The sequence below is a fragment of the Capricornis sumatraensis genome, chromosome 4, assembly GCF_032405125.1.
Source record: "Capricornis sumatraensis isolate serow.1 chromosome 4, serow.2, whole genome shotgun sequence".
In the NCBI taxonomy this organism is placed as follows: Eukaryota; Metazoa; Chordata; class Mammalia; order Artiodactyla; family Bovidae; genus Capricornis; species Capricornis sumatraensis.
The window spans coordinates 127307597-127320565 of record NC_091072.1 but is presented as its reverse complement, the minus strand read 5'-3'; the positions used below and the strand labels follow the sequence as shown (position 1 = coordinate 127320565).

General features: G+C 37.6%; 1 protein-coding gene across 3 annotated transcripts in view; it reads right to left on the bottom strand.

The window, feature by feature from the left end:
- ITPR2 (inositol 1,4,5-trisphosphate receptor type 2) overlaps positions 1–12969 on the bottom strand; it is a 598268-nt gene that overhangs the window by 265162 nt on the left and 320137 nt on the right. For all 3 annotated transcript variants that reach the window (XM_068970194.1, XM_068970196.1, XM_068970195.1), the window contains exon 37: positions 9582–9690. In XM_068970194.1, coding sequence (XP_068826295.1) covers positions 9582–9690 — 109 coding nt within the window. The remainder of the gene's footprint in view (positions 1–9581; positions 9691–12969) is intronic.

Genomic DNA, 12969 nt, shown 5'->3' with positions numbered 1-12969 from the left:
TTGTCTTTTGTTCTTTTTGTTTTTAAAAAAACTTTCTATGTAACCCATGTTTATTTTTTAATCACAATATCATTTTTCACATACATCCATTAACTACAAATAACTGGAGTACTGATAATATTTTCAACATGATCTTTCAGTCACTGATCTGTACAGAATCAAGGCTTAACTCAAAAATCATTGAGGCAGTGATGTTATTGTCAGATTTTTAAGTGGGAGAGTAAAGTCAAGATGTATTTCAGAACTTTCTAATTTTTGTAATAAGGGTACAGTGATGAATAAATCTGATAAACATGTCACTCTGATGGCCTAAAACAAGTGGCCAAGCCAGCCCAGCAACTGACGAGTAAATTTCTAAAAGTAACTGCTTCCTTTGTGCCCACCTTAATGCTGAAAGTCTTTCTGCCCCTATAAAAATATAAAACAAAAACTCCAAAGGGTAAGAGTATACTAACTATATTTCTAAAACAGATCTCCTACTGTAAGGAGACATCAACATAGTTTCATATTCCAACCATTTAGTTACCTAGTTAAAGCACAATACACATACCTTCACAAAACAGGAATGGTGGTACAAAAGGTTTATAACATCATTTACTGTTTTAAAAAAATATTAGAATATAGGGGGAAAACTTCACTCACCTCTAAAATGTATGTTTTTAAAGTTCTACAAAATGCATCTGATGCTAAAACTGAAACTTATTTTTCTTTAGCAAAGCAATTATTAAGCTACGCTGCACTTTATGTAACAATTCTACATAATTTGTTTATCTGCCTCCTAAAAAAGTGAAATAAGCATATGCATAGAAGGTGAATAATTCTGCAGACTCTTACAATAAGAGGAGTTTGATACAATTTATAAGTTTGCAACAATGTAATTACTGCTGGGACTGACAAGTCTGCATATTTGATGTAGGAGTGAAGTTCCTTGGTATTTTCCTGACATTCTTTTCGCTGCTTTTCAAAATCAGAAACAAAAGATTAATTACAATGAATTTTTTTTCCTGCTGAAGAAAAAAATAAAACCTAGTTAACTCAGTAAAATTTTTGAGTTAAAGGTATCTTTATAAGGTATCTTAAAAATAACTCGAAGCATCCTTTCTTAAAGATCTTTATTCCATATCAATCCAGATACCAACTTTCAAACCAAGAAGCTCTGTCATCATTGTACAGTGTGTAAATATCACCTATCCCACCTGGGCATTCGTAAAGATCACAGCTCTCAATTAGATGCTATGTTGTTTGTTGAATGCCACATTTCCACAAGAGGCTATCTACCATGTCATAAGCATTGCTTGGGACTTTTATATATAATACTCAGGCTACTAGCAACTCAGACATGATCACAGGGTGGGACTTGGGAAGCTCTGATATTGATCTGTAGGTCTGTAAAAAATAATCTTAAAAATCTGCACAGCTCTTGCATCACATTGTTCCCAAACAGCTCAATCTAAAATCTTCAAGCCTTTCCTCAGCAGCTCACTGAATCGAGGCTTTATGCTTTCCAGCACACATGCATACAAATTTTTATCAAAAACAAAACTAAAAAGCTTTTCATTTTATTTAGGTGAATATCTGAGAAAACAGAAGAGCTGTGATTGTAAATTGTATCATCTGTTTGGTTCTAACATCTTGTTAAGACCTCAGAAGCCAAACTGTTTGGGTGGAATACAAGCTCTCTTCACCTACTCACACTATATACCTTGGTTTCCGCATCAGTAAGAGAGGTGTAATACTGCCAATGACAAAGTAAGTGAAAGTATTAGTTGCTCAGTCGTGTCCAGCTCTTTGTGACCCCATGGATTGTAGCTCACCAGGCTCCTCTCTCCACAGAGTTCTCCAGGCAAGAATACTGGAATGAGTTGCCATGCCCTTCTCCAGGGGATCTCCCTGACCCAGGGATCAAACCTGGGTCTCCCACATTACAGGCAGATCTTTAACCAACTGAGCCACCAGGGAAGTCCGATGACAAAGAGTTAAAGATTAAATAAGATAATACATACAAAGGGTCAGGAAGAATATCTGATTTTTTAATAAGGTTTCCCTAGTGGCTCAGATGATAAGGAGTCTGCCTGCAAGGCAGGAGACCTGGGTTCGATCCCTGGGTTGGGAAGATCCCCTGGAGAAGGGAATGGCTACCACTCCAGTATTCTTGCCTGGAGAATTCTATGGACAGAGGAACCTGGGGGGTTATAGTCCATGGGTTCACTATTTTTTATTTATTAAAGAGAGATAAAATACTTAATACTATGGATGACAAAGAGTTAAAGATTAAATGAGATGTTACACACAAAGGATCAGGAACAGTATCTGATTTTTAGTGAGCTCCCAAATAAATGCTAGCAATCATCACTTTATAAAAACAAGCATATAAAACCATACCAGAGTAGAAGTGGTTTCTAGATCCCTTTGCAAAAATATTCCAAGAATATATAGCATTTCAAACCTGAAAATTTGAAGAATATTGAACTTGACTAAACATCTTTGTTGTCCTGTAGATTTTTTGTACTGTCAGTATAATTTACAAGTGGATATGAATATACTCACAGAGGAAATTATGATTGGCATTCTAAATAGGTCAATTTCTTTGACTACAAGGAAAGAGACTGTAAATCACCAGATCCACAGGCTATCAGGGCTCTTTATCTTTTCCGGTTCTACAGGACAGAAGCTACGAATTTTAGACATTCAGGATCAGATCTTATAAACATCTTTACTATTTTTTATTTATATATTTCTCCCTTTTATGAGAGAAATAATTTCTAATGCTCTATAAATCTTAATGAAAATATATACTGAAGGGCATAAGATGAAGAAAACTGACCAAAAAAAAAAAAAAAAGTCCTTCAAGCCAAACCAATCCTCTGTACACAGTTTTTACTATTTCCTGCTCAGCATCCCGACCATCCACCTACATCCAACCCATACAGCTCTATCTCCTGACCACCTCAGGTAAACCTTACTCAGACCTGGACCTAAAACACCTTGAAGTACATAAAACTCAGGTGCGGTGCTAAATTAAGCTTTGCTGTTCAAAAGCACACACATCCTAACAGGTATTTCTATTTTGTGGTGGAGTCACAGAAATAAAAGGGCTTCTCTGGTGGCTCAGATGGTAAGAAATCTGCCTGCAATGAAAGAGACCCAGGTTTGATCCCTGGGTTGGGAAGATCCCCTAGAGAAGAAAATGGCTACCCACTCCAGTATTCCTGCCTGGACAATTCCACAGACAGAGGAGCCTGGTGGGACACAGTCTACGGGGTGGGAAAGAGCTAAACATGACTCAGTGACTAACACTTCCACCTCCACAGAAATAAGAGTAGAAAAACACGGCACTGAGGATGGGGAATATTAGAAATCACACTGCCTTCAAGACATTTTAAAAAACATTCCTTCTCTTCTCTTCCCCTACACACATTTTCCAACACACATATTTTTTAAAGTGCAAATAAACATGCCTGCTGTTGTTACCTAAAAGGATCCTTTCAAATGGAACCCATCGCAAAGGAACCCTGAGCTTTCAGGGTACTTATACATATCCTTTGTAACTTTTTGCTTTTCTACCAGAATCGCCTAAACAAATAAAACTTTGTAAAATTTTTATAAAACTCAGCTAACTCCCTCCTTCAGGGATTTTAATATACAATTTTCATGTTTTAATCTTCAATAAAAATAAGCATTGTCACTTGTAACAAATGGTACACAGATGATCAGTGGGTTTCACAGAGGCTTGCCTAATAGAAAATTAAATTTTCATTTACTTGTATTATTCTATTTGAAATCTTCAGGATATTACCACCCACATCTTCTCTCTCAGCCTTTGGCACAAAGGAACATAAAGCAAGGAAAAATATTAAGTAAAATTAATTTAGGAGCTATGATCAAAGGGATTATAAATTGAATACATTTTAAAAATCAACTAAATACCAGAAAAATGTAGTTACATGAATGTTTCCTTAATATTTCATACAGAGAGGACTAATAATATCAGAAAACTATGGTCTCGAAGTCCAAAATTGCTTTAAGGACATCTGTTTCAACCATGAAGCAAATTTACTTCACTGCTCTATTTTTAAATTTTCACCCCTATGCACACACACAGACACACACACTTCTAGTACCAGAGACGAAAGAAGCAAAAATGAAAATGGAGATTTCCTTTTACGGGTATTAAATTTAAATTAATGAAGTCTCAAATGTAACATTATGATGTTACTGATGTTTAGTTGTAAAATTGTTTCTGACTCTTTTGCAACCCCACAGACCAGAGCCCACCAGGCTCCTCTGTCCATGGGATTTCCCAGGTAAGAATACTGGAGTGGGTTGCCATTTCCTTCTCCAGGGCATCTTCCCAACCCAGGGATCGAACTCCAGTCTCCTGCATTGGCAGACGGGTTCTTTACTACTGAGCGACCAGGGATGTGGAGCAACATTAAGATGGCTAATATGAAAAACCCTGGTGTGAGTTTTCTGTTTTGATTTAATTCCGGGAGATCTCTCGGGAGGGCTTCAATATACAGACAGTAGACACCCAGCTGCTGTCAGGAAGCCGGGTACTAGGTAAACTATGCGACAATGCAAGCCAGTTTTCTGAGTCTCTCCACATTACAAACCTGGACATACTGCTTCCTGTTCTATATGCTTCCTAGAGCTGCTGCAAGGTAGCAAAATATTTTACAGTACTTTGAAACCAGCAAAATGCTAGAAATTCAAAGCAATTTTTGTCATATTCATCCACATTTAAACTGTCCTACATTTTAATCAGCCATAGGTAAGCTCTCCAGTAAAAAGATCATTGTGATAGATTGGGTAATGGCCCTCCCAAAGATGTCTATGCCCTAGCAACAAAAACCTGGGACTGTCACCTTACTTGGTAAAGGAATTTTTCAGGTGTGATTAAGTTAAGGATCTTGCGATGGGAAGATTATATAAGATTATCTAGCTGGTTCCAATGTAATCACAATGTCCTTATAAGAGGAAGGCAGGAGGGCAAGAATAAGAGTGGGGAGTATAACAATGGAGTCTTTCTCTGTGTGTATGTCTGTGTGTGTGTGTGTGTGTGTGTGTGTGTGAGAGAGAGAGAGAGAGAGAGAGAGAGAGAGAAATAAGGCCGGAGGTGTGGAGGGAGGGTGTTGAAGATACTACAGCTGCTGGCTTTGAAGACAGAAGGAGAAGCCATGAGACAAGGAGTGCAGGAGGCCCCTAGAAGCTAAAAAAGGCAAATAAAATGAATTGTCTCCTGGAGCCTCTGAAAAGAATTCAATTGACATTTTTATTTTAAACTTCAACCTCCAAAACTATAAGATAATAAACATGTGGGTTGTAAACTAATGAGCCACTTGATGAGGATGAAAGAGGAGAGTGAAAAGCTGGCTTAAAGCTCAACATTCAAAAAACAAAGATCACGGCATCTGGTCCTATCACTTCATGTCAAATAGAAGGGGAAAAAGTGGAAAGAGTGACAGATTTTATTTTCTTGGGCCACAAGCCACTGTGGACAGAGACTGCAGCCATGAAATTAAAAGATGTTTGCTCCTTGGAAAAAAGCTATGACAAACCTAGACAGTATATTAAAAAGCAGAGACATCACCATGCCAACAAAAGTCCGCATAGTCAAAACTATGGCTTTTGTAGTAGTCATATATGGATGTGAGAGTTGGACCATAAACAAGATTGAGCACCGAATTGATGCTTTCGAACTGTGGTGATTGAGAAGATTCTCGAGAGTCCCTTGGACAGCAAAAAGATCAAACCAGCCAATGCTAAAGGAAATCAACTCTGAATATTCATCAGAAGGACTGATGCTGAAGCTCCAAAACTTTAGCCATCTGATGTGAAGAGCTGACTCACTGGAAAAGACCCTGATACTGGGAAAGACTGAGGGAAAGAGGAGAAGGGGACAACAGAGGATGAGGTGGTTGATGAATCACTGACTCAGTGAACATGAATTTGAGAAAACTCCAGGAGATAGTGATGGACAGGGAAGCCTGGCATGTTGCAGTTCATGGGGTTGCAGAGTCAGACATAACTTTGACTGAACAGCAATAACAAGTAGGAAACTAACATAGTAACGAAAACACAACCACCTGTTATCCAGGACAGATAATCAGGATTTTTCCTGAAAATACATAGTAGGTTGTAAAATAATGGATTTGACCAGCTTCTGAATCTGTTACCCAAGGCCATTTCATCCAGACTGGTGGGTCCTTTAGCTCCCCTCCACTGGCACAGAAAAGGGAGCACCAGCCATGTAACATGGGCCAACTGACAACATGCAGAGATCGTCCATTGCTGTCTCTTTCCCAGCAGAGGTATCTGAATCATTCTAGATCTAATATGCTTTCTAAAAATTTCATATAGGGAGAACGTCTTCTCCTTCCACTAGTAGAAGTGCTTCTCACTCTACAACATTTAGAATTAAAATGTTGACTAAGATCTAGAATTCTTTCAGCTACAGTTTTCTTATTCCATCTTTAATAGACACAGAAATTAAGAAATGATATTTATGTAAGTCTCTTTTAGGTTTTTCTAAGTTAATGACTACATTTCCATATTCCTTAATGTTTAATTCTAGGTTGCTAAACTTTTACCCATTTTGGATATTACATTCTACTATATTCTGTCTGCTTATGACTTAAAATCCAGCCCCCCCAAACATGTTGGACAAAATATACTAATCTTTCTTACTAGTGATATACATCATTTGTAAAAGTTGTCTGTGATCTGATAAATAAGATTAGGCAGAGAGGAAGGAGCCCTGGTTTTGGCTGTTTCTGGTTCTGGCCCTGCTGTGTGACCTTGGGTAAATCACACTACCCCTCTGGGTCTCAGTGACATCATCTATAAACGAGCTTGGACTACATACCCAGATACAATGTCTTAAAAAGAGAGGCACCATGGAAGCAACCTGGATGTCCATCGACAGATGAATGGATAAAGCAGTTGCGGTACAGATACATAACGGAATATTACTCAGCCATAAAAAGGAAAGCATCTGAGTCAGTTCTAATGAGGTGGATGAACCTAGAACCTATTATTCAGAGTGAAGTAAGTCAGAAAGAGAAAGACAAATATCATATTCTAACGCATATATACAGAATCTAGAAAATGGCACTGAAGACTTGGTAATTTACAGAGCAACAATGGAGAAACAGACATAGAGAACAGACTTATGGACATGGGGAGAGGGTGAGATGTATGGGAAGAGTAACATGGAAACTTACATTACCATATGTAAAATAGATAGCCAACGGGAATTTGCTATCTGGCTCAGGAAACTCAAACAGGGGCTCTGTATCAACCTAGAGGGGTGAGGTGGGGAGGGAGATTGGAGGGAGTTTCAAAAAGGAGGGGATACATGTTTATCTATGGCTAATTCATGTTGAGGTTTGACAGAAAACAACAAAGTTCTGTAAAGCAATTATCCTTCAATAAAAAATAAATTAATTTTAAAAAACAGAGAGAGGCACATAGTATTTTGTTAATTCTATTGAGAAAGTATCACTTTTGGCAAAAACAGTTGATAAGTATTCCTCATTAGCTCCTTCACAAAGATAACACTGGGGGTATTGAGGCTTATTTGTATTTTAACAATCCCAATTCCAGATTGGGAAGGCTCAGTGTTGAAAAAGCCTGAGGGACACTGAAGGCACCTTAAGGACAGGTTTCTAGAGGCTAACGGATGAGGAAGGGTGAGGCAGGGAGGGCAGAGGGGGTCCTGTAATACCCAGGCAGTGCAGAGCCCCTGCAGGTTCTTGAAAGGCTATCATGATCTCTGCAGACACTGACAGGACCCCAGAAGCATGTGAAATGCACTCCGTGGTGGCCCTGAGTAAGCTGTGCCATTGGTCTCCATATCCCCAGTGCCCAGACACTAGGGCCACCATTTAATACTTGCTCAGGCAGTGTGAGCTGCCAGAGTGAATGAGCCTAAAGAGCCTCAGCTGACCCCTTCCCTGAGGATCGTGTCCTGGGGGTGCCGTTCACATCATACTTGATGGGAATAGTGTCTTTGGAGCTCTGAAAACAGCAGCCCTGCCTCCCTTCAAGGAGGTCTCAGGGAACTGGGCACTGGTGTTTTCCAGATAAGAGAAGAGGAAAGCCTGAACTAGTTAGTGATGACCCTAGGAGTGTAAAGGAGACCCAGATAGCAGCATGAATTATTTTACAGTGGTTTGGGAGATGTGCTGAAACTCTCCCGACTAGTCACAGTAAAATTTTGCCTGATTTCTTTCCTAGTTTCCTTTATAGTAATTCAATAATCATCTATTATATAAAATTGAAAGGCTTATCACATATCTTCTGTTAAGCACAAATAACTGTTATCATAAACTTCACTCATCTCTAAAAAATTCATATGACCTCATTTTTTCTACTTTAGGATCTGATATTTCAGCCAATATCAAACAATCTACAGCAATAGTTTGAAGAACCAAAGGAGAAAGAAACAAAAAGTCCCAAGGAACTCTATGTACTGTTTTTAAGAACATACCATATAGTCAAACTTATAAGCATATTTCTTGAGTTCTACGGTACAGCAATATTTATTAAAACTGTATTGACCACGTGTATTTTATTAATGTTTCCCAAATACAGTTTTAAGGATGATGAGAACTAATGCAATGCAGAAGTCATTTTGATAACTGAAGCAAACAACTGATTCAAATGCTGTATTTTGAAGCTATCCCCCCTTCTATTAATATCCAAGATTCCACTGCAATTCTTTTCTACCAAAATATGTTAAGAAAAAAAATCTACCACTACAATCTTTTTGGAATTAGACAGCATATACATAAATAAAAATAAAATCTTTCAAATTTTAAAGATACCAGATAATTAATATTTACAGAAACAGAACAAAAATTATTAAGGAGCATGTTATAAATTATGTTTGATACCTAACATAAAAGTAAACAGTAAAGGTAGCTAGCTAAAAAAAAACCTACATTAGATTTATATTTTATATTTAAGTGTATCACCTTGGGTATTAAACATGCTGCCAGCTATCTCTTAATGAGCACCTGAGCTGTCATTTTTAATAACAAGCTGACAATTATTATCTATAAGTTGATATTCCCTGAAAATCATCTGTGCAATATTTAGTATAGTTAAGAATAGAAACTTATAGTTCCATTTATTTAAAAAAGTACTATTTTATAATACTGGGTATAATATTCTAGAAAATGACATGAACATAAATGTACAATGAAAAATCAACATATTCCAAAATGCACAGACCATTTAAATTCACAGCAGAACTTTGTACAAAATCTTAATAATGCTTAAGAAAGATCATTTGGTCCATTGATACTATATGAGAAAAATATATATATTCATGACAAAAGATAATAATAACAAATAAACCAAATACTTGGGCCATTCTAATCTTAGTTACTTCTCAAATCAAAAGTAAACATTAAGAGATGAATAACATAAAAACTCAAATTATCTAATTCACCTAAGTACACACACTATTAATAAGTAATACAAATAATCATATAATAGCCTATTGTTAAAACATTCATTATAGTATTCTAGAAATTCTATTTTATTTTCAAACAGCAAGAAAAAATTTTAAATACCTCTTCCACAAAGCTGTCTTTCTTCTCTAGCATTTCTCGTAAAGTCTGAAGAATTTTAATGCACAATTTTTCTTCTTTTTCCATCAGTTTCTTTGTATGATTAATCAACCTTAAAACAAAACATTAAGCCTTAATAGGATAGTAATTTCTCTTTAAGTCAATATAATAGCATCATATACCAGAGGGAAAGAAATAATCACACCATTATTTTAGAGTATAAAGCAAACTAGATACATATCATCAAAATTTTAAAATTATAAACTTTGTATTATAAAACTTTTGCTTTATAGTTAGTATACCCCAGGGCTTCTCAAGTTTATTCAGTTAACACACTTTTAGTGGGACATAATACTCTAAAAAGACCAATGAAATGCTGATTATCTTCAAGTCTATCATGTGAACTAAAACAAGTTTATTAGGAAAGAAATATGAATATCTGAAGTATAGTACACTTTATTATATTATGCCATTCTATATTATTTTCCATGTAGTATATCACATTAACTATATAATAGCAGCATACAACACTGGAGCCTTAGCATTAATGGGATGCTTTCCAGTTTCCACTAATAATAACTGCTATTTTTCACTGCTAGGGCTTGGTAGAAATTGGCAGTTTTCGTGATTAGAAGCAAAAAAAAAAAAAAGTAAATTCAAGATAGTCTATCCATTTACTATTTTTGCTATAATTTTGGCAAAGATTCTAATTAATTTTACAGTGGTGACCTCTGTAGTGGAGTTCTGTCAAGAGAAATATTTGAGGTCACAGTTATATAACATCTCCAAGAACTCAGAATCAAATAAGATGCTGAGAATCAGAATTTATAGCTTAGCACATAGAACTCATGTTGTTAAAAAGCTGGTTCTCAAAACAACCCCGTGAGGTATGTCCTCCTAGAAAAAAACAAAACCATGTAAAATATAATGGAATGATTTGATTTCAGTGACATAACAGGAATCCTATGGGACAGTGCCCCGAGGAAAAGTGAGCTTTCACTAGATAGCGGCTAGTCAGTGCTTATCAAGTGTCAGAGTGAAATATGAGCACTTTCCATGCATTTTCTCCACTTATCCTCACAGCAAGCCAAATTCATATGTTAGGTTCTATTAACAGGCTAATTTTGCTAATGAGAAAACAGAGACCCAAAGAGGCAAAGCAACTTTCCTCTGGTTACACAATTGTTAAGTTGTGGGATCTGGAAATAGACCAGGTCCATCTGACTTCCAGTAGTCATGGATGGATGTGAGAGCTGGACTATAAAGAAAGCTGAGCACCAAAGAACTGATGCTTTTGAACTGTAGTATTGGAGAAGACTTCTGAGAGTCCCTTGGATGGCAAGGAGATCAAACCAGTCCATCCTAAAGGAAATCAGTCCTGAATACTCACTGGAAGGACTGATGCTAAAGGTGAAACACCAATACTTTGGCCACCATGCAAAGAACGGACTCATTGGATAAGACCCTGATGCTGGTAAAGATCGAAGACAGGAGGAGAAGGGGACAACAGAGGATGAGATGGTTGGATGGCATCACTGACTCGATGGACATGAGTTTGTGCGAGCTCTGGAGCTGGTGATGGACAGGGAAGCCTGACGTGCTGCAGTCCATGGGTTCGCAAAGAGTTGGACATGACTGAGTGACTGAACTGAACTGAACTGAACCTGACTTCAGAGTCAAAATTCTGAAGCACCACTCTGTGGAGACAGGACATCCCTCCACTGATGAAGGGAGTCCTAGGTTACATACAGCTGTGTCTTATAAGAAGTTAGAGCAGAGAGAAAGGCAAAAGTCATAAACTGGACAAAGAAGCCATTACATTTTGTTGGGGAGCTGCCTAGGGCTGACCAGAGAAGGTTTCAGAAACAATGTAACATTTAGCTATGAAGATTTCACCTGGCAGGAAACAGTGGGGAGAAGTGATTTCAAAGGGAATGGAAAAGAGAGCAGAGGCAGAAAAGCTGATGTCATGTCCAGGAAATAGGTATACTCTAACTGCCAGCTGACAGCTAAAGACATGGAAAAGGAGAGTGTAAAAAGTGCAGTCTGAAAAGAAAGAACTGGGAATATTATGCTAAAGAGTCTGGAATTTATAGAAAATAGAGCACCACTGTGTTAAAGGAGCTGTATGATCCTGCCTACCTGTTAAAAAGACGGCAGTGGGGACAAGGGCACGGAAGCGTGAGAACAAGTAAGAGATGAACAGGGCACACGATGGGGAAAGGGCATAAGAAGCAATACAGAAATAAAACAGCCATGACCTGGCAAACAATGGCATACAGGAAGTAGAAAAACAGAGGGAAGGGAGATCACAGATGCCGAAAATGTATGAGCTGGGTTAGTAGGTGGAAAATGGTGATGGACAGGGAGGCCTGGCGTGCTGCGATTCATGGGGTCGCAAAGAGTCGGACACGACTGAGCGACTGAACTGAACTGAACTAATGATAGTTTTAAATGACACCTATTTCATGTTGGGAAGGATAGTGATTTCCTCTTAGACTTGTTACATCTGGGCAGGGCGCTATATGTCCATGTGGTCAGGCACATTTATTGGTAGAAAGGTCTCCTGGCAAGAAACAAAAAGCCTCTCTGAAAGAGTTATTCAGTTTTTTTTCCTATAGACTGTGCTGTCCTTAGCTGCTCAATCTTGTCTGACTCTTTACGACCCCATGGACTGTAGCCCGCCAGGATCCTCTGTCCACGAGGATTCTCCAGGCTAGAATACTGGAGTGGGTTGCCATGTCCTCCTCTGGGGGATCTTCCTGACCCAGGGATCGAACCCAGGTATCCTGCATTGTGGGCAAATTCTTTACCATCTGAGCCACCAGGGAAGCCCAAGAATATTGGCGTGGGTAGCCTATCTGTTTTCCACGGGATCTTCCTGACCCAGGAATCAAACCAGGGTCTCCTGCATTATAGGCAGATTCTTTACCAGCTGAGCTACCAAGGAAGCTCATGAAAATCATTTGGTAGACACTAAATTTCTTTTGACATTTTTCTCTCTTAGGCTATTTCTATTTTCCTTAATTCTTCTTTAGATAAAATTTTTTTTTTAGATAAAATATTTAATTCACTAACCATTTGAAAATATTGGTAGGAATAAATGAATACTTTCTTGGGATTTATACAAAGTATTCATCTATCAAATAATGTTTGGTTGAATTAGATCATTTGGCTTTCAAATTTTCTGTATCTAAGTAAAGAGTAAGCTTCACAAAACAATTCGCCATACAAATACATGAATGTGAGTGTATTTATACAATGATCACAAAAAGTTACCTTCACTATATGAGATGCATGCTGATATTTTATATTCTTTCCCAATTCTTTTTTACAAATCGGTGGTTTCCTCTTCATAAGTCACATCCCATAATTTGGGAAACATTAAGCT